Below are 22,978 nucleotides of genomic sequence, written 5' to 3' on the forward strand. Positions count from 1 at the left end.
AGTCAGAGTTATCATTGCAACAACCAATGAAAGCAAAGAAATTTAGAATTTTAGCATTTTTTTTTTTTTTTTAAAACACACAAGTCATTTATTGCCCCAGTTGTAATTCTCCTCAAAGACATAAAAAACAGCTGTAAAATTGGAAAAAAGGACAAGCTTTTTGCAAAAGGATTAGAGATATTCTCCTCAACATGCATCTTATGGTTACCCATTAATGTTACAAGGATGATTTTATCTTTTCAAAAGCTTATAGAGCAATAGAAAAACCAGTTAAAGGAACACTATCAACTTGAAATCTAGCCAGTTAAAAATATATTGAAAGCACTGCCAAACATATACTTCTCCCTGATTCCTTCTGCCACTGTGTGTTTTTTCAAATTACATTTTATTTAAAAAAACCTCTCTCCTGTTGAGGAGTGAAAGACCCACCCAAACAGGAGGAATGACCCTATGAAGAAAATAGTGAAATTGGCAATAAAGTGCTGTCAAATGCTCTGAGAAAAACTGAAAAGAAAGCCTTAATATTTCTGTTATAAGTAATTTCATGCATTATCTGTAACAATAGTAGATAAAACAAATCAGAGAGAAGTACTTTTAAGTTGTCTGTGTCCTTTAAATAAATGGTAAGTAATAGAAAAAGTCTCATGCCATACCAGTTAGTGCAGAAACACTTGTCTCATCAAGCACCATAGCAGTCTTGTACCATTTTAAAGCCTCCTTCACCTTCCCTTGTAAAATCATCTGGTAGCCAAGTTCTGTAGCAATTTCAGAATCATGGGATGCCATGTCAAATGCTCTTTCAACTAAGATCTGTGTCTGTTGAAGGATGAGTTGGTTCCGGCCACACTAAAAAGTTAAGAAGAGTTTTACATCTGAAAGCTTTCAATCTTAATCAGTTTCACCACATTTTGAAAAAACACTCAATGTTACAATGAATCTTTAAAAGAAGTTGCACATTAGATTTTAAATAGCAGCACTAAGTCCTCACTTATCTCAAGGATGGAGGAGCAAAATGCCATATCTTCTGTAATCACTTATTTCTCATGTATTCCTGTGCATGGGAGTTAGTTTTAGGAGATTAAAACGGAGCACCCAGTTTTCAAAACTATTGGATAATATGCTGCTATTATAGCAACCAATGATTGAAAGTAAAACACTACTATCATCTTGTTGTTTCTTTAGCTACAGATGGGCGAGAGAACTCTCAAAGATCAATCTGTTCTCAAGTTTATACCGTCACCCATTCCTGTAGCATCTGAGGCACTGAGACTAACTTACCCTGCACTGATTTTTCTAATATTTGTGCTTCTATGTAAGCAATGCTGTCAACAGGTGCTGGGACACATTATTTATTACAGAGAAATGAGGTGTTTAAGGAGTTATAACCTCTGTCCGTAAAATTTGTTTCCTTATTACAATTAAATGGAATAGATGCTCCCTACAAAGGCTTTGGTCAACAGCAAGTTATTTTACAAATAACCTGTGAAATGTACAATTATTTGAGTAATCTTATGAAAACAAGCTCAGACTTTACCTAGAGGCATTTGTTTCTCACTTTGGTAGACTACTGAGACTAGGTAATTTGGTAGACTAGGTATTTTTTCTGGCCGCATCATATTAACTGTCATCCACTTATAGAGAACTTTATAAATAAAATTTATTCTCCAATAGCAAATGGGAAGCTCCTCCTGGGGTTTGCTGTGACCCAAGCTATCTATGAAGAATTTATGCTTTCATTTTAAAAATTACATATTTAGCCCTTACTGTTATAAACATACCCTTTCAAATGTAATTCACTTCAATGCTGTCCTCCTAAGTCTGCAGACAACTCCAATGGCATTGCCATAGCTCATGGCTTTACCAAACAAAAGCAGAAGCAAGAGTATGAAATTAACAAGACTGTTCAGCTTCATTGCTATTTAAAACTCATGTGAGCAGCAGAAAAACTGACTGGCTAGTAGGTATCTCTTTTCTCAGCCCACACATTGAATTTTCAAATATAGAGACCAAGTTAAACAATCAACCCACTTTCTCTCTCTCCAAGTCAAGTTTTTAATCGACACAAAACCCCTACTACCAAAAACCAAAAGCGGGATGTATAGCTATTTGCATTTTGTTTAAGAAAAAAAAAAAAGTACACTCACTGTTCTGCTGAAAGCTAATGCCATTTTACAAAATAGTTGAGGATTATGTGGTTCCAACTTTTCCAATGCATTAATTAGGTCTCTCAGCTTGGCTGTAGCCTAGGAGAATGGAACACTATGATCAATATGGAAGGAACACAACACCTCAAGGAACATCACAAACTCCAGTAGCATGACATCCTGTGAGCCTTATCCTAAGATATAAAAGTATCTTAATAATTCAGCCCAAGAAAATATATGTTTTCAAGTGTTGGAAATAACTTTTATATAGAAGTTGGAAAAACAATACACTGGAACTGCTGTAGCATCAAAGGGACTGCAAAGCAAATTTAGTCCTACACCTAAAAGGCAGATTATTTCAAGAACCAGTAAATAAGATCAGCTTGGAAGCAGAAGAGAGATCAACAGTTTCTCGGACATGTTTTTCAAACATCAAAAAAAAAAAAAAAAAAAAGTAAGTTTTTAAAATACTCCTCCAGAAATCACACTGAGCTTTTTATCTACAAGGCAATTTTACCTTGAGAACAAAAGATTTAGGGAGGAATAGTTAAACATGATCGATACTGAAAGATTTGGAATAATACATGGTTCTCAAACTATAAAGCAGAAGGATAAAGGAAAATAATTTTCAAAAGCAACTAAGTGACTGACACCCTCTACCCATGTTCACCACTTTTATAAAGTTATGATATATTTTGCACAAAATATGCTTTTTGAGGTATTATTTGAAAACTCAATCTGCTGAATATTGTTGTCCTGATAACACGTATGTAATAACACTGTGTTTAAAATTATGAGGTTTTGCTACATGATGTTACTCAAATAGATTATGGTTCTGGGGAATGCCCACAGACTAGCTCCTCAGAGACAACCAAGGACTGAACACAGGTCTTAGAAAACTATTAAATGCTTAAGTGGCCATCCTCCAACAAGGGAGGTGTTGTAAACAAGAAATTTACAATTCCTCTAAAAAGGACACTTTGGAGCTTATGAACGCAATGAAACTGCATGTCACTGTGACTCAGCAAGGGTTTTTTCGGCACAAAGGACTGGACTATAAGAGGAGGGAGAAACTGTCTCGTTACCCCTCTCCTCCTCCCATCTCTCTAATCATGACATCAACAACTCTCAAAAAACTGAAGTAAGTGGGGGAACGGTCTCAGGCTGGAAGGAGACGCAGCCTGTGAAACATATTGCAGCTTATGGTGAGACAGACCTTTTTGCTTTTAAAGCAATTAGCCTTGGTAAAGTAAGAATTTGCTTGCATTATCTTTTTATTTCTTTTGGAAGGCACTGGAAATCTGGAAGGCTGCTAAAGCCTGAAATGCTTCCTGGAGGCCAGGGGCATGTAAAGGCTCAGGAAGCGAAGCATGGCCCTTGAGCCTTTGAGGCGTGAAGCTTGGAGTCCATCTGTTCGGAGAATAGGGAGGTCCCCTTGAAGGGGAGGTCCTGGATGGACTGCTGCACTTCATTAGAGAGGCCCAATGATTGGAGCCACAAACAGTGCCTCACGGTGACCTCTGATGCCATTGTTCTGGCTGCTGAGTCAGCCACATCCGAAGCTGTCTGAAGGGAGGTCCTGACCACCATCTTGCCTTCCTTCAAGTCTGAAGCCCCTGCTAGGATGACCAGACAGCAAATGTAAAAAATCGGGACGGGGGTGGGGGGTAATAGGAGCCTATATAAGAAAAAGACCCAAAAATCAGGACCGTCCCTATAAAATCGGGACATCTGGTCACCCTAGCCCCTGCAGATCTGGCATTTCTCTTTAACATGAGTTTCTCCAAGGCACTTTAGACAGCTAGAGTGCAGGTCACTCACTGGCGTGGGCTTGCCACACAAGGTACCTCGACCGCAAGGACCACTATGTACACTAATAACTATATACACTAACTCCCAAACTATACAATAGACTACAAAGTCCAAACCACTGGGAAAGAAGCCTTGCAACAGCAAGAGGGATCGTTCCAAACAACGATCACATGTGATAAGAATGAACTGAGAGGATGTGGCACTGGCAGCGTCCCTTATATCAGCCCATACATGCACAACTGCACGGGGTGCTAGAGTCAGTCCTATGGATACAGCTAAGGGAAAAATCTCCAGCAACTGTGCACACAGCGCACACACACTTAGTATGGAATGGACATGAGCAAGAACTTGAAGAAGAACTAAGGGGACGCAGGTATCCAGATTGTACCTTGAGGAATGTCACAATGACTTAGAACAAACATAGGCAAACTATGGCCCGTGGGCCACATCCGGCCCACGGGACCGTCCTGCCTGGCATCTGAGTTCCTGGCTGGGGAGCTAAGTCCCCGGCCCCTCCCCTGCTGTCCCCCCTTTCCCACAGCCACGCCGTCACGCGGGCTGCGCTATGGCCCGCCACTCCTGCTGGGCAACGTGGGGTGCGCAGCTGGCTCTGGCGGGTGTCGCGGCTGCGAGCTCCTGCTGCTGCTAAGGGGGCAGGGAGTGGGGGGGGGGTTGGGTAAGGGGGCAGTCGTCCTGGGGGGCAGTCGTCCTGGGGGGCAGTCAGGGAGGAGCGGGCGGTTGGATGGGGCGGAGGTTCTAGGGGGGCAGTCAGGGGATGGGGAACAGGGTGGGTTGGGAGTGGGAGCCCCGGGGGGCCTGTCAGGGGGCGGGGATGTGGATAGGGGTCAGGAGGGCAGTCAGGGGACGGGGGGGTTAGATAAGGGGGTGGGATCCTGGGGGGCAGTTAGGGGCAGGGGGTCCCGGGAGGGGTGCTCAGGGGACGAGGAGCAGAGGGCAGTTCGATAGGGGGTGGGAGTCCCGGGGGGGGGGCAGTCAGGGGACAAGGAGCAGGGGGGTTGGATGGGTTGGAGGTTCTGAGGGGGGCAGTCAGGGGGCAGGGGCCAGGCTTTTTGGGGAGGCACAGCCTTCCCTACCCAGCGCTCCATACAGTTGCGCAACCCCAATGTGGCCCTCGGGCCAAAGAGTTTGCCCACCCCTAACTTAGAAGCTCAAGTCCCATTTTCAAAGTGACTTGGGCTCTTAAGTCTCACTTAGTTGCTTTTGAAATTTTGTCCCAAAATCTTAAAATTTACACTTTAAAACTTTAAACAAATTTTCACTGAGCTTCTGAAAATCTCTCGTGGCTGTATTGATATACTACAGTTACACACTTCCACAAGGTCTGTGACTGTGCACCAGTGAAAGATCATTGAGAGAAGATATCTTTCACATAAAATAAAGATGGTTAGGAATTAATGTGACACAACCACTCTAGTTATTAAGAGATGTGCCAATGTCCACCGACTTATGAACCAATTCATGATGCTTTTATTTAGATCACTCTTGCAAAATTCTACTTCCACAGGATATCTTTCTCTTTTTAGAAATGTAGTCAAAAATAAAATCCCGTTCCTTATTGTCCAAGGAAGTTTTATATATATATATATATATATATATATATATATATATATATATATATATATATATATATATATATAAAAAAGGAAAAAAGGCAAAGGGAAAAGCAGCTAACCCAACCAACCGCTGCAGGACTAATCTCAGAAACCCCAGTTGTGGGAGTTTGGCTTAGCAAATGAGGCAGGTGGGGTTTTCCCAATCAGAAGGTCTTTTTTAATCATGTGATCTTTTATAAAATTATAAATCATAGCATATTAAAATGCACCATTAAGTCTGCACCATTTAAAATGTGCAATGATTTATTTTGAATTGTGCTAGTAGCATGAAAATATTTTTCTGTAAAAAATGAGGAATGTATGAAATACATGAACACTTCCCATTTATGTCATTAAACCTTTTTGCATTTAATATAGTTAGACTTACAAGCATTTTTGTATCATCATTTAATTTATTCAGATTTGTCCTAACTGTATGAAAGCATATTTTCTTCTAAAAATGTGAACAGGCATAATGTATATAAAATATTTAATTCTTATAAGAATTAAATAGAATTTTAAAAAGTTTCTTCAAAGTAGCTGAACAGTGCTATAAATGCACACATATCCAAACTAAGGGACCCCAGAAAGGAAGGAAAAAGGTAGCAGGGACTTTTAGTGCCACACAACTAGCTCATTAGACAAAAAGGCGACAGGAAGAAGACGGACATGTGGTCTAACACAGGTTTCTAACTGGCAGAGTATTGCAGTGTGCAACAAGGCCATCTATCAAAAAAATACATGAGGATGAAAGGTATAGAATTACTTGCAAGATCTCATCACTTTTCATTTTCCATTAATAAAATGCTTAAACTGCTCAAAATACTTACTGTACTCTATAAAATAACCTCAATCACTGAATGCTTTAATGATTCAAATAGTTTGATGCTTAAAAAAAAGAAGTGCTCCACAAAGACTCACCTCAGGTATATTACCCTCCCTACACAAAAAATGTAGAGCCTCCATCCTTATGGCTTCCAAGTTAAGAGTATCTTTCTGCAACAGCCTGAGGAAAAATCAAGATTAAGTTTGCTTTATGATCTGCTATTTCCTATAAGGGAGAAATGTTAACTCCAATTTCACCAAAATTTCTATTGTGTAAAGACCAGCTTTTAAACAAATTAACAGAAAAGACTTTTTTTTTTTTTTTTTAATTCCAATAGAAACAGCTCATTTGATACTAAAACACTCTTCTGGAGTTTTAAGAATCAAACCTAAAGGGGAACAGGACTTAACTTTAATTGTTCAGGCTTACAAATTAAACAAGTTAACAAAGTGCATACAATGTGAAGTGAGACCATTAACACTGGAACTATGTTATAAACAACAAATATATTAATATACATTTTAATCTCAATACTGTCCCTTTTATTTGCTGACTTAGGAAGAATTTTAGGATAAGATTATTTTCTTACTTAGATGACAACTTTAGTTTAGAATTTTGTTAGAACCATAAATGAGAGGGTTTAAAAAAAACAAAAAACAAAAAACAGGTATTTTTTAATGATTTTCAAATAGTTTTTGCTATACAACTACAGGTAATAGACACTTCATGTGCAATAGGGCCATATCATCCAGTTTCTGATAATACATCATCACAGCCAGGAGCCAGTATATTATTAATGCCACAGGAAAAAAGATTCCCACCTGCCGATCTTATAAAGTGTTCTAAAGTTTTATTGGCTGAGATCTGAACAAACTGTCTTTGCACGCTATTTAAGTATGGCTTATCAACACCAGTGCTTCGCAGACTTAGAAGCTCAGAGGACTGAATTAAAGGTCTTTTCCTTTGGGGGCTCCTGAGAGGTGCAGTATCTACTGTAATAAAAAAAATAAAATATATTTACTCAATATATATCCATATCGAGTCCCTGTGGATCTCCCAGAGGCAATCAACTTCAAATTATCCTACAAAACCAGAATACCCATACTTTTGGCCAAGACTTTTAAAACCAGGAGCCTAAAGTTAAGCTTCTAACTTCACAATGGGAATAGCTGAGTGAAAAATCAGGAAGGTGCCTACATATGGATTTAGGAACCTAGCTACAGGGTCCTGGGAATGTGTTTTGTAATCTTGGCGTTAGTACTCATTAAAGATTAGTGACTGAAATGAATTTGGGGTTCCTAAGCCAAGCCAGTTTTGAGATGTAATGTTACAAAAAAAGCCATTAGAAAACATTTCAAAAATGAACATTATGAAACTTCTCCCCCTAACAATCTTGTCAGAACCACCTCACAACTCTCCCCACTAAAACTTTTTTAGACAAGAAAGCACCAATGACACAGTGAAGTTGTAAAAGGGGAGTTTTCGCTTTTTCGTTTGTTTGTTTTAAACTTAGAGGGGGATCACAATCATAACTAGGATTACAAAGTTAAATATGGAGATGTGATCACATTTCCATAATGAAAGTTTACAGACTTCATATCTACCGCAAAAAGGTGAAGACGCTTAGTTAATATAGCATTCTGGCATTTCCCACATAACAAGATGTGGGACTTTTAAATTTACAGAAATTTTCTGAAGTTTGGACAGCATGCACATACCATAACTGTGTAACATGATTTGGGTTAACTTACTTAGTCTTATCTCACATTATATCACTGGCAGCAGACTGAGGCACAAATGTTTTAAAATATTTAAACACAAGAGTACAAGTACATAAAAGATTGTTACAAGGAGGAGGGAGAAAAATTCTTAACTTCTGAGGATAGGACAAGAAGCAATGGGCTTAAATTGTAGCAAGGGAGGTTTAGGTTGGACATTAGGAAAAACTTCTTGTCAGGGTGGATAAGCACTGGAATAAATTCCCTAGGGAGGTTGTGGAATCTCCATCTGTCATAACTATAAAGGGAAGGGTAACAGCTCTCCTGTGTACAGTACTATAAAATCCCTCCTGGCCAGAGACTCCAAAATCCTTTTACCTGTAAAGGGTTAAGAAGCTCGGGTAACCTGGCTGACACCTGACCCAAAGGACCAATAAGGGGACAAGATACTTTCAAATCTTGGGGGGGGGGGAAAAGGTTTTTGTTTGTGCTCTTTAAGGGGTCGTTCGCTCTTGGGACTGAGAGGGACCAGACATCAATCCAGGTTCTCCCCATCTTTCTAAACAAGTCTCTCATATTTCAAACTTGTAAGTAAAAAGCCAGGCAAGGCGTCTTAGTATTACTTTGTTTTCTCAACTTGTAAATGTACCTTTTACTAGAGTGTTTATCTTTGTTTGCTGTACTTTGAACCGGAGACTAGAGGGGGGTCCTCTGAGCTCTTTAAGTTCGATTACCCTGTAAAGTTATTTTCCATACTGATTTTACAGAGATGATTTTTACCTTTTTCTTTAATTAAAAGCCTTCTTTTTAAGAACCTGATTGATTTTTCCTTGTTTTTAGATCCAAGGGGGTTGGATCTGTATTCACCAGGAGTTGGTGAAAGGAAGGAGGGGGGATGGTTAATTTCTCCTTGTTTTAAGATCCAAGGGGTTTGGATCTGTATTCACCAGGGAATTGGTGAATGTCTCTCAAGGCTACCCAGGGAAGGGAATTAGCTTTGGGATGGTGGCAGCGGACCAGAACTAAGCTGGTAGTTAAGCTTAGAAGTCTTCATGCAGGCCCCCACAGTTGTACCCTAAAGTTCAAAGTGGGGATACAGCCTTGACACCATCATTGGAGATTTTTAAGAGCAGGTTAGACAAACACCTGTCAGGGATAGTCTAGATAATACTTAGTCCTGCCATGAGTGCAGGAGACTGGACTAGATGACCTCTCGAGGTCCCTTCCAGTCCAATGATTCTAAGAGCAAACCCAACTAGCGCATTTCCCAATGTTCTTAACAACTGAAACAAAGCAACACCACAGACATATATGTATACTGAACCTTTGTGCTGTTTCAACTGCTTGCTCCCAGTCCTGCAAGGCTAGTTGTAGTTTCATTTTCTTTATGAAACCAGGAAGGAAGTCTGGGAAGTTTGCTATTATCTGGTTCACAGTTTCTAAAGCTCCTGAATAATTCTGGCGCACCTCGAAATATTGTGCCTAGTGAGTAAAAAAGAAGTCCTATCAACGCTGTACTCTTGCAAAAGTGTCAAGATTCATAAGTATTTTCATACAGACACTGGTAAAAAAAAAAAAAACCATTTAATAGAGGGAAATTCTTCCCTTTACTAATATTTTTACTCCAGTCTTAAGCATGACAGAAGGTGTAAACAGAAAGCAGACAAGTCAAAAACTGCAGCTTTTGTAAGCACCTTTATAAAGGTTACTGCAGCGCTGCAGTTATAAGTTACTGAACAGGACACACAGGAGAATGAAGACAGACATGAATGGATTTAAAGGATACAAACCACTATGAGGCATTCACTGGGTCTGATGCAATATTAAATGTTCTCTTACCACATGACCAAGGAATATGGATTGGTTCCTTAGTCAGCTGCCCTGCTAGCAACAGAAATGGCTGCTGAATGTCCAGAAATGCTTAAAGACAAAGTGTGTGGGAGTTCACCTGAAGACAATCAGCTCTTGTGTGTCATGAGTGTTGTGAGGATTAGTGTTTGCAAAGCACTTTGAAGAGAAGTACTACACAAACACTGAGTTTTATATTTTTAAATAGGGTAAGAGTGGTATCTATCTTATTATCTTGATTTTTTTTTCTTTCTATTGGAGACTGTCATCTGCAGAAGGACTGGCTTTCCAGCTACTGCTTTAAGTTATGACCCAACATGAACTATACTGGTGTCTGAAGTCAGAATAGGGTAAGTCTCAACCTACTCCCTGCACGCATACCTTTAACATTACCATATATGCACAATATTGTGCATAGTTTTATGACATTTAATGTTTTTATTTATTTGTAGATTACCATTAAGCAATCTTGCTTCAAATTCTCTACCATGAGTTCTTTTGCAAAAAGGAAACAATCTTCAAAAGTAATAGATTCTTGATAAAGGCCAGATGACTATTTGTACATTGTCAGAGGGGGGAGGGGGGAGAGAAAGTGGCCAAGACAAAAATTATACTACCGGTTACCTAAACAAAACAAAATGAACGACCAAAGTACAATGCAGATTGTAATTTCTTGTATTAAAGCAACATGAATATTGTTTTTATGCATGTGACCATGCATTTCATAATGGTTAGGGGATACTGTTTATCCCTCAATTATCTGTGAAAAGATATATCAGGCTCTCATATTTTAGTATGTTTATTTTCATGTATTGATGATGTAATATCTGTTTAGATCAACTGACATCTTACGATCTACATAAATGTAAGATCTGTATTCATACAAGTATTATTTGTGTGTGTTAAGAATGTTTATATGCATCAAAATTTAAGTTATTTCACAAACATTTTTAGATTTTTTTTCCCCTTTGGTTACTTGGTTCAGTTTAGTGCACATGAAAATCAAGGATTAAAAGTTGAAGTTAGACATACAGCAGTGTGGTCAGGTGTTGTGCAAAGTTGCCAATGCACAATAATCTTGGACCACTTTTCAGCAAAGATTTCAAGGGGCACTGTCAACTTTAGGGTTTTAGACACTGACTATTTTAAAAAGAAATCTAGTTTTTGATAGAGCACTCTTTTAATAGTATATTCTGAATATTTTTAAAAATTCCTTCATTAAAAATGTTGGATTTTTTTCTGCTTTTATAAGGGCTTTTTCAACAAGGCAGAAACTAATGGACAACACACTGTTAGATTGTTGTGCCCAATTGCCACCCCATTGAAGCCAAATTGGCGAGAAGGAAAGACTGAAACTGATTGTATACAAAGTGTTGTCATATAGAGGAAGCAAACGAATTGAAAAACATTTCAATTATGGGATTTTCCTACCAACAGTTCAATTATAGTAACCTTGGAATTACTTGCAACTATAATTGGTACAAAAATTTTTAGACAGAAACAAGTTGTATCTTTTTAATTGTGCTGAACTTTGCCAAGTTGCAAGGTGATTGTGTGATGTGTACAAATATCTACTTCAACTAGAATGTACTCCTGGGGGAATTGTGTGCCACTATGTACATACAGAATTCATGTTCCCTGGAGATTCCTTTGCTTTCCCACAGAAAAATGACTGCTGTCCCCCTGCACCCAGACACACCCCCATACCCAGAACCCTCCCACAGAGCCCCATTCCCCCCACACCTGGAACCCTCCCAACACCCCCCTGTGTATCCAGATCCCACCCAGACTCCCTCATCGAGTTACCTGCACCCAGATGGTTCTGTGTGGAACATTCTCACCCCACATCTGGATCTCCCCCGCACTAAACCCTCCACACTTGGATCCTGCTGGGCTGAGCCTGCTTGCCTCACATTTGGATTGGGGGCCAGGGCTGGGCATGCATGTGAGACTCTGTCCCTCTCGCTTGCTATCTTGGTGCATCTGGCAAAGAGGGGCAGGGCCCCTGGGTGTTTCTGGGGCAGGCCCGACCCTTCCACTGAGTCCGGGTAATGTGCAGCCTCACCACAGAGTCTGAGAACCAGGGGTTGGGGAGGGAGGGAGAGTGCACAGGTTGCAGGGTGATCTCCCACCTCTGTGCAGCTAGTGGCCTGTGCTCCCCACTGCCATGCTAGAGCCTCTACATTTATTTACTGACAAATAAAATTTGCAGAATTTTAAAACATTGTGCACCGATTTTTTATTTTTTTGGTGCAGAATTCCCTTAGGAGTGCAGAATGATGCCAAATTTGCTTTTACTTTTTTAAGTGATTTCCTCAGAGTGCAAAAGTTAGTTCACTAAATAAATGCAATAGCCTAAGACACTTTTTGTGTGCTTGTATTAAAATACGTGGTCTCAGTATACATTCACAGTGATCATATTTAGACCACAACGTACATTTTAGGATGGTGCCTAGTGGGCAGAAAAGCATATTACCCAATAGCAAGTTTTAATTTGGGAGTAAGAAGGTTATATTCTAAACACACCCAAGTACTTAAAATACACATAAATGTGCATGAGTGGATACTAATTCACTAACTGAAGTTTAGTCTTCAGTGTAGTTAAACTAAAGTTGGTAGGCTTCAAATCGACAGTTTACCAGAGAAAAAATAAAAGGGAAATCAAAAGGACAAGAACTATAGTACAGGAATGTTAAGATTATGAAACAAATCCACATAAAGAAATCCATAATTAAGAATCCAATACATACAGTAGCTGATGCAATAACTCATCATGACCCAATTGTGCCCCCTTGTGCCCATCTATAGCCAGAGCAGATATTTCTATGAATCTCTGATATCCTTAAAAGAACTGTATGTAGTTTAGTTGCAATGTCTGTCCTGTGGGGGCCCCTGGCAAAGCTCAATTCCAGAGCCCTTACCTGGGACAGGGAAGGTGGAGGCAGTGGGGGGGCTGGGACAAGCCCAGGGAAGCAGGGGGTGACTCCCCAAAGCCTGTCCCTTTCCCCCCCACTGTGCCCACCTCCTGCTCCCAGCTGGGGTCTTCACTGTCTAGGCAGCCCCACTATCCACCTTTGGCTAGTCCCGGGCTCCTGGCAGCTCCAGCCCTTGCACTCCCTGGCTGCCAAGTGGCCCCTTTTCCCTCCCCTCCGTCTCCCCTCCAGCTGCAGAGCATTCTCCAAGCTGGTCAAGGGACTCACAGTTGGGTCAACATGGGAACACTACAGGACTGGACAGGAGAGCCTAAGTGACAAAACTGCCAGGGGGCAGAGCTGGAGCGAACTAGCAAAGCTATACAATTCTGCTCCTTTGCTACAATCCTGCTAGCAAAGCTATACAAAGCTGCTCCATCCTGCTCCTCCCCGGGGAGGAGCAGGATGGAGCAGCTGATGCTGGGTAGGCAAAATGGAAGGCCCTCGCAGGCCAGACCTGGCTTGCCCCTCACTGTCTTGGGGGCCCCTTATGACTGCATGGTTTGCAGGTGCCTAACAATGCCAATGACGTAGCTTTGTTGGATGACATTTCTAGGTGGGGCTATAGTTTGATAAATATATATATTAAGTGGACTGTCTATGGTAAGAGCTACAGAAATGTTAGCCACCCATTATAAGAAACACTATTAACTTGAAGTTTATTTTCACATCTTCTTTTAATTATGTTAAATATGCCCTATATGAACATTGTTCTTATATTACATAATCTTAGAAAAGTATACAAGGTATTTTTGTTATAACATAAAACAGCTGACACATTATCACCCCAGATCATGGAACGGCACAGACGAGTTATTTGAACAAAAGACCAAAGCAACAACTCCTGATTTCTAATCCCAATGACTCCCTCTGTAATCCTGGGCAAATCACTTAGCAGCTCTTTCTAGTATCCTTGTAATAGTTACCAACTTCACTGAGGTGCTATGGATAAAGTGTTCAGAAAAATATTTTGAAATACACTGTGGAAGTGTTAAAATAATAAAATGAACTCACCTTACCCAGCAGGGCAAAAGGGTCATTCCCATCCTGCATTCCTTCATCAAAGTATTTCACAGCTTTTTTAATATAAGCTTCTTTTCCACAGGTGAGATCAAGCCAAGCTTTCAAAATCAATCCCTTAAAGCAAAATTCAGTTTGAGTTTAAGGAAAGAAGTGAAGTAAATTGTAACATGGTATTTCATATGAACAAACTGGGATAAACAAACAGTAGTCTATAACCTCGCTCTTAGTCCATTTGAATGCTCTAGTGGATTTATAACAGAAAGGCAATGGTTAGCACAGGTAACAACTGGGAGTCAAGAAATGCAGATTCTATTTCCTCCCACTGTTAATGGCTTTCTATGTAATCTTGTATTCTTGTCTCAATTTCCCAATCTGAAAAAGTGGGTATAGCACTATTTGCCCACCATTATAAAGCACTTTGAGATCTTCTGAGGAAAGATACAAGTTCAGATATGGAGAGACAGCAGCTTCTCTGTAGTTATGATGGCAACCAACTTCCATTACACATCACGATCTACACAACCCTAGGGCATGGCTACACTTGCAGATGTAGAGCACTGAGAGTTAAACCAGCCCTCGGAGACCGCAGAGGGAAAGCGCTGCAATGTGTTCACTGGCGTGGCCACATTTGCAGCAGCACTGGGAGCAGTGCATTATGGGCAGCTATCCCACAGAACACATTCTGGTGCTGTGGCTTGTGGGAAGGGGGCGGAGGGGGGCAGGGCATTCTGGGTCCTGTCCCAACGCCCGTGATGCATCGCTTCACATCCCAGCAATCCCTGTGCTTCCGTCCACTTTTGGTGCCAGCTTTTAAATGTTTTTTGTACTGTGCGCTCTGTCTTCCCTTTCGGTCTGCGGGAATGGATCCCGAACTCCTGAGGGAATGGATCCCGAACTCCTGAGGAATATGCTGATGCATCTCTCCAGCACGTCACGAATTGCAGTCGAGTTACTCCTTAAGCTACAAACTGACAGTGAGTAGTCCGACGATGATGTCGACTCGCATAACGCATACGACACGAGATTGCTTGTGGCATTCACGGACACGCTCACCACCGTGGAATGCCGCTTTTGGGCTCGGGAAACAAGCACTGAGTGGTGGGATCACATCGTCATGCAAGTCTGGGATGACGAGCAGTGGCTGCAGAACTTTCGGATGAGAAAAGCCACTTTCATGGGACTGTGTGCTGAGCTCGCCCCCATCCTGTGGCGCAAGGACACGAGATTGAGAGCTGCCCTGCCGGTGGAGAAGCGGGTGGCTATTGCAATCTGGAAGCTGGCAACTCCAGACAGCTACCGATTGGTCGCTAACCAATTTGGAGTGGGAAAGTCGACCATTGGAATCGTGTTGATGCAAGTTTGCAGGGTCATTAAATCGCATCCTGCTCAGAAGAACCGTGACTCTGGATAACGTGCATAACATTGTGACTGGCTTTGCCCAAATGGGTTTCCTTAACTGCAGAGGTGCGACAGATGGGACGCATATTCCAATTCTGGCACCAGCCAACCTAGCCTCCGAGTACATAAATCAGAAGGGGTATTTCTCTATGGTTCTTCGGGCGCTTGTGGATCACCATGTGCGTTTCGTTGACATTAACACAGGCTGGTCCGGAAAGGTGCATGACGGACACATCTTTCGGAACACAGGCCTGTTCAGGAAGCTGCAAGCCGGGACTTTCTTCCCAGACCAGAAGATCACTGTAGGGGAAGTCGAAATGCCCACTGTGATCCTTGGAGACCCCGCTTATCCTTTAATGTCGTGGCTCATGAAACCCTACACAGGGAGCCTTGACAGCAGCAAGGAGCGGTTCAACAACAGGCTGAATCGGTGTAGAATGACTGTGGAGTGTGCTTTTGGCCATTTAAAGGGCCGCTGGCGCTGTCTGTATGGGAAGCTGGACCTGGCCAATGACAACATCGCCACGGTTATATCCGCGTGCTGTACCCTCCATAACATTTGTGAAGGGAAGGGCGAAATATTCACTCAAGCATGGACCTCGGAAGTTCAACACCTGGAGGCTGAATTTGAACAGCCAGAGAGCAGGGCTATTAGAGGGGCCCAGCACGGGGCTGCAAGGATTAGGGATGCCTTGAGGGAGCAATTTGAGGCTGAAAGCCACCAGTAATGTTTGGTGCCCTGCACGGGAGTGAAGTGAAGTGGTTCCAGTGTTAGTAGGAATCTGTGTTTGCTACATATGATGCCCTGACTTGCAGTGCCTGTTGCTTTCCTGAGCTACGGTATCTTTTACTTAATGCAATAATAAAGAATGTTTTCAAAGCCAAAACATTCATTTATTGAAAATAAAATTAATTTATTGAAAAGAAACAACTGCTCGGGAAACAGAAAGGGCATGACAAATCTGTGCTGTTTGGGACAAGGGAAGGGGGCGGGGTTGGGAACAGGGCAATCATAGATTTGCGTATATCCTGTTATCATACTCAGCCTTCCTGTCTGGAGTGCCATGCAATGAGTGCTGCACTTCAGGCTGGCTAAAATGCATGGGGATGGGGGTTGAGTGCAGTGAGTAAGGGTCATAGTTTGCAGGGCTGGGTGGTGAAGCTACAGGTGTTGAAGGCAGCTGGGGGCGATAAGAACCCGGATGTTGTAGAAAGTGGGTTGGCAGTGACATGAGGGCACAAGGGAAAGACTTTTGGAACAAGGGGGGGGGCGCTGCGGGCATGGAAGTGCTCTGCCTGCATTGCTACGAGCGCCTGTATCAAGTCCGCTTGGCGCTCCATGCTTAGCAGCCACTCCGTGCTTTGGTGCCGGCGATCCGCATTCTGCTGGTGGACCCTCCTTTCATTCTCCTGCCACTCCTGAACTTTTTGATTTTCATTAAGGGATTGCTGGATGACTTCATGCAGCATGTCCTCTTTGCTTCTATGCGGCCGCTTCCTGATTCTTTGGAGACTTTCGGCCGGTGATAACAAGGACGGCTGGAATATCAAGGCTGCATCTGTAAAGCCAAAATGCAAGACTTAACAGAGGCAGCATTGTTCACACGAGTCAGAGCAATGATTCGGCCGTACTTTAAGACAAGTACCATGTACACAATAGCAGAAATTGCCCGTCCCAAAGCGAGCGCTCGTAACCCACAGGAGCCCCAAAATGGTGAGTAAGCACAGGGGCAAGGGAGACTGATTATTTCACGGCCGTACTGTCCTCTGGGGTTCTGTGCCTTGGGGAGAGCCAACAGCTGAAGGGGGCACCTGTACTGAACACTGTCCCCACATTTTCCACAGGATGAGTTCGTCCTGGAAGATATCTCGCTGCTGAGGGTGACCTGGGAAGCAAGGGAGGGTCTTCTACTACAATGCGGCTTCCACTCTGGCCCATATGCAGCTTTCCTGTGTGCAGCAATGGTCCCCCCACCCGTCAGGGCACAGTGGCGCAGACATGTAAGCCTTACTGGGACAAGAAGCACAGTAGCTCTGCCAAGGAACCCGCACAAGCGGATTGCCCAGCTTCTGCATGAGACCTTTGAAGAGATCACTAAGGCCAATTACCATGACGTGAGAGAGCACATCAACGCCCTATTCCACATCTAGGCATGCATGCAGCCCTAACCCTCCTTGCCCCAGGAGCCCGCACCAAACAACTTCCTTCCCAAAATAAAAACCGCTTACCAGGCACCTCCTCTGGTGTTTGTCCTTCCCCAAGCACTGTCCGCTGTGACTGGCTACATTCCTCCTGGCTTGAAAACAGCTCCTGGCTGCATGCATCTAGGGATGCGGGGCTGTCTCCCTCCTCCTCAGCACCCTCGCTCCCGCTTTCCTCCGCCTCCTCCTGCCTTGTTGAACTGGGCTCTGAAGTGTCCATGGTGGTCTTCGGAGTGGAGGTGGGGTTGCCCCCCAAGTATTGCGTCCAGCTCTTTGTAGAAACGGCAGGTCGCGGGGGCAGCACCAGAGCGGCGGTTTGCCTTGCGCGCATTGCGATACGCATTCCGCAGCTCCTTCACTTTAACCCTGCACTGCAGAGCGTCCCGCTCATGGCCCCTTTCCATCATGTCCCTTGAGATCTGCCCGAAGGTATTGTAATTCCTACGGCTGGAGCGCAGCTGGGACTGGACAGCTTCCTCCCCCCCAACACTGATGAGGTCCAGCACCTCGCCATTGCTCCACACTGGGGATCGCCTGGTGCGTGGAGGCATGGTCACCTGGAAAGATTTGCTGAGAGCACTCCACGCCTTGCTGAGCAAACAGAAAGGGGATTTTCAAAATTCCCAGAGAATTTAAAGGGCGGGTCTGACGGTTGGTCACCTGAGGGCAGGGCAGTAGAGTTCAAAGTGATGACCAGAGTGGCTAGAACAGGCATTGTGGGACACTTCTGGAGGCAAATCAGAGCGCATTAATAGACCAGGGCATCCACACTGGCGCCGCGGCGCTCCAGCCAGGGCACAGCAAGCATTATGCTTCTCAGGTGGATTACCAGGAGTGCTCCAGATGCGGAGTCCGAGCGTTTTACGTGCCTTGCCAGTGTGGACGCGTCATGAGTTAGGGCGTCCGGGGCTGCTTTAATGCGCTCTAACTTGCAAGTGTAGCCATGCCCTTAAAAAGCATGGTTAGAGATCTCAATCTTACACGCTCACATAACAAAGCACATTTTTATCAAGTTGAAGAAATATTCCACCACAACAGAACAATTTTAATTGTTTTGTAAAACTGTTCCCACTATTATATTAAAACAAACACAACCCCTTATAAGTGCACATTAATGATATGTTGAGTGGACTTATATTTGAGGCTATGTACAAAAGCAATATAGTGTACTTTTTTTTTTTTAAACTAACACTGCAACTTCTGTTTTTAAAGAGACCTGATTAAAAACAAGGAAAATTCACTGAGAGTTAAGCAGAAGACACTGTCACAAGGAATGTGTCACAAAGTTCCAGATGAAGGACTCTAAGATCAGCCAGCCTGAAAATTGTTAGCAAATCCAAGTGATGTTCCTTTGTACGTTACTATAAAATAATTCTATATTATATTTAGGACCAATAGTTTTCAGTATTAGCAATATACATAGTAAGACTTGAAAGCCCAGTTGCTCTAGAGGCTTTGAGCTTGCTCCTCTTTTTTTAAATAAATATATCACCCTCTCTAGTTAGAGACATACTACACTCCATACCATAGCTCAAATTCTTACTAGGAATTATATTTCGCTATCAAAATACATAAATTGAAAAATGTTCTCAGTTTGAATAAATATTTTCTGGAAAGTACCAACATTAATGGAAGGCAGGTGGCATTTTCCAGTAAACATTTAAATCAACAACCAGAAGCCTCAGTTATACACGGCCATTTAGATTTATTTTGCCTGAAGATAAATGTATTTACTTAATTAAATATTTCTGTTGGCCACAGCAGACCTTGCTTTTCAGTTACTGGATCAAAGAGATTTAACAGCTTACTAGTCACAAATTGTGAGTAGTACCAGCCACCCAAAAATGCTTTTGCAGCATTAATTGAAATATTATAGTATACAACAGTTACATTAAAGGATGACTCAATGTACAAGAGGGCTAAGACATCTAGTTTTATAAACAGACAGCTATACTTATATTTCATATATAAAAGACTAGTTACCTCTTTATTACCATTAGAAACTTTGATCATTCTATCAACATATTCACGGGCTTTGTCCTGACGACCAAGATGCCACAAAAACAACCCTGCAAAGTACAAGGCCTGCTGTCCTGCAGTCTTACGTTGTTCCTTCATTTTAGCATCCAGTTCCAAAATAGCGTCTCGATCTGAAAATAGCCAGTAACAGTGGGAATTCTTTTTTAAAATTTTGATCATATTGTACAATGACCTTGGTAAGATAAGAGCAGATGTCGCATAAATGTGGCATCCCAAGGCACATTGCCAAACACTCTGGTATTCCCCCACTAGCTGGAGCTCTAAACATGTTTTCCAGAGATAAATACAAAAGACTAGGGTAGAGGTGCTGCATTAGCAAGGCATTAGGGGCAATGCTCTGGTGAGAAGCATTTCTGCAAACTTACTTGCTGAGATTTCTGCAAAGGAAATGGAACCCCCAAACAAGAGCCAATGTACATCTTTTATTATCACTACTTATCCAGTAACTGAGTGGTAATTTTAAAGTAGTACCCATCTCTAGCTGCTAGACAAGAGAAGAAGCTTTCTGTCTCTTCTTACCTACCCAGAATTCCACGGCTGCTATGAGGCTGGGTAGGGGAGTGGAGAGTTCACCACCATACTATTTCTCTGCAGAACTTCTTGGCAGCTGTTAGGAAGCATCTCTCTGCTACTCTGCCCTTCTCGGGTCTAATTTTTGGGTCCGTCACATGAAAAAAATACCAAGGCTTTCCCAAGCAACAGCATAAAACTGATAGGACACCTAACAACTACTCCCCACAGGGTAACTATTGCCCAAAAATAGCAGCAGTGAAACTTATCAAAATTAAGTTTCACTCCTCTGCCATTTGGCAAGGCTGACAGCACTGAGCTATGTCGACCAATTCAAGAAGACAATACTACACCAGTTTACATACAGATTTGTATAAAATGATGACACACTAGGGAAAGCCGGCTAAAGAACAGCATCTCACCCACAGGACAAGGAGTCGAGGACCTGGTCAATCTGCACTGGCCTTGGCCACTGACACACTGGCTCACGCATGGCCCCTGCTCCCCAATGCGCACACAGATGTCCTTGGATTTCTAATACCCTGCACCAGATGAAAAGAGGGGTGGAAACTCAAAGACCAATGGCAGATGACAAAGGCCAATTCAAACAGGATGAAACGTGGCCAATTCCTCAAAGCCTATGAGAGGCTGCATTACAGGCAAAGAGAACTTTCCTATTAGCCTCCATTGAGGCTGTCAAATCCTGCCCCAAGGAGCTATACAGAGTGGCAAATCACTTCAGGTATGTCTACACAGCAAGCAGGATCCCACAGCAGTGAGTCTCAAAGCCCAGGTCTACACACTTAGGCATGCAGGGTTCACATTATGATGCTAAACCCAACTGAGTAGACACTTGGGGTCAGCAGTCCTTTACCCGATAATAACACACCACTAAATCAAGATGGTATAGAGCTTGGATGAGATCAGCTCCTGGATAAAGAACAGCTGGCTGAAGCTGACGAAAACAGGTGACAGAGGAAAGCATTCTGAACAATTTTGCAGCCACAGTGCCGTTTCCTTTAGCTGACGGTTCACACCCACCATTGGTCAAATCAGTCCATAGGCTAGGAGTACTCTTGGATTCCTCTTTGATGTTTAGCTCACATCACAATGACTGCGAGTAATGTTTTCTACTATCTCCAACAGGCTAGGAGACTTCACCCTATCCTGGTCAACAAAGACATAGCCTCAGTTATTCATGCCTTTGTCATCTCTTGCCTGGACTATAGCAAGGCAACATATAAAATAGCTGGGCATGAAACCTTCAGAACTCAGGAAACTCCAACTATTTCAGAATACTGTAGCGCATATCCTAAGCAACAAAGGCTACCATGAGCACACTACATCTCTCCTCCGCTCTCTAGGCTGGCTTCCCACACAATTTCAAATGAAGTTCAAAGTCTCAGTCCTTATCTTCCACACGCAACGTTGCCTGGGCCCAGGATACTTAAAAGACCACCTAAAGCTCTGGAACAAAGACCGCACTCAACAACTTCTCCCCTCTAGCACAATGGAACTCTCAACAATAAAAGAGTAAACTCATCTATGCAGGAGATAAAACTTTCTTTGGGGACCGTCTGAGACTGTGGAATGAACTCCCCCAGGAACCAACGATGATCAAAAACCTCACCACTTTCCAGTGCAAGGTGCATATTTTTGACCTTACCTTCTCCAGTATAAACACACTGCAATAGATATACTTAATAAAAATACTATACCAAAACAAGACACATCACTACATATGCTTCTCCTTTTGAGAAGATGATGAGAGAACAAAACATGTGACAGGTGTGTAGATACATTGCTTAATGCACCACTGGAATGAGCTCCGACACTATGGTGATGAGTGTTGTATAAAAACCCATATAAAATACAAAGCTTGGCAGGTGACATGGCGAATGAATTTTTCAAGACCTGATTTTGAGTACCATATCACAACTTTTGTTGTTGTTGGTCTTCCTAGCACTTACTCTCTCCAAAACCCCGCAGACTTTCTCCTATATTTTCAAAGTCACCACTGCTTTTAACTTTCAAGTTTTTTATTTAATGCGCACTTCTGCTCTAAAAAATAACACTAACTCAAATACATTTCCTACGTGTATTCAGGGACATACGGATTACTTTAGTAACAAAGATAAGCCTTTATTATTTTTTAATTTTGTTGGCTGTATCTGATCTGCAATGCTTGAGAGCGAGCCAGCTACATCAACAGAATTGCACCAACATAATTACCTACATTTTAACTACAATGCCAAATTCTGCCCTCAGTTACACATATGCAAACAAGGGCAGAATACTTAATACAAAAGAAGATGGACAGACAGAAATTCAGTGTAACTTTCAGATCCCAGGTGGAGTTTACAGGACTGTCTGTTGGAAAGGCCATGTTTCACATGTAAGCTAAGGAAATTTTTATTTGGAAATCACAAATATGGAAGTCCACACAATACTATTTTTAAATTTACTTTTCAGAGTGAAATGGCCCTTCAAAGATGACCATGAAGCACTGGCCCTTACCAAAATTGGCTTTCCACCTGTACCTGAAGGACTCTGTAACTATTATAACTTCTGGAGATGAAGGGAGGGAACTCTTGCAACCAGGATTGGGAGTTCTGAACCCATTCCAGTCCCCTAGTTAGAAGTTACATAGATTTTTGCAGTGTTTTCTCTTTTTAATTTACAAAAAGTATAAAAAAAAATATTTTTTTATAATTTTTTGTGTGGTAATACTTTAATGATTGTTGTTACCTATTCTGTATAATATGATCAATGCTTGAGCTATTACTGGAAAGACAATAATTAAAACATTTGTTTGAGTTTGGGATAATCTTCGCAAAACTTCAATATTCTAAACAATTTTACACTGGAAACA

General features: G+C 42.2%; 1 protein-coding gene across 1 annotated transcript in view; it reads right to left on the minus strand.

Annotated features, from left to right (window-relative positions):
• Nucleotides 1–22,978, minus strand: part of TTC21B (tetratricopeptide repeat domain 21B) — a 96,712-nt gene that overhangs the window by 68,393 nt on the left and 5,341 nt on the right. The window contains exons 4-9 of the mRNA XM_065413067.1: nt 19,540–19,706; nt 13,948–14,070; nt 9,438–9,595; nt 6,491–6,575; nt 2,145–2,243; nt 654–846 (exon numbers count right to left, since the gene is read on the minus strand). Of these exons, the coding sequence (XP_065269139.1) occupies nt 654–846; nt 2,145–2,243; nt 6,491–6,575; nt 9,438–9,595; nt 13,948–14,070; nt 19,540–19,706 (825 nt within the window). The remainder of the gene's footprint in view (nt 1–653; nt 847–2,144; nt 2,244–6,490; nt 6,576–9,437; nt 9,596–13,947; nt 14,071–19,539; nt 19,707–22,978) is intronic.

The sequence above is a fragment of the Emys orbicularis genome, chromosome 11, assembly GCF_028017835.1.
Source record: "Emys orbicularis isolate rEmyOrb1 chromosome 11, rEmyOrb1.hap1, whole genome shotgun sequence".
Lineage (NCBI taxonomy): Eukaryota > Metazoa > Chordata > Testudines > Emydidae > Emys > Emys orbicularis.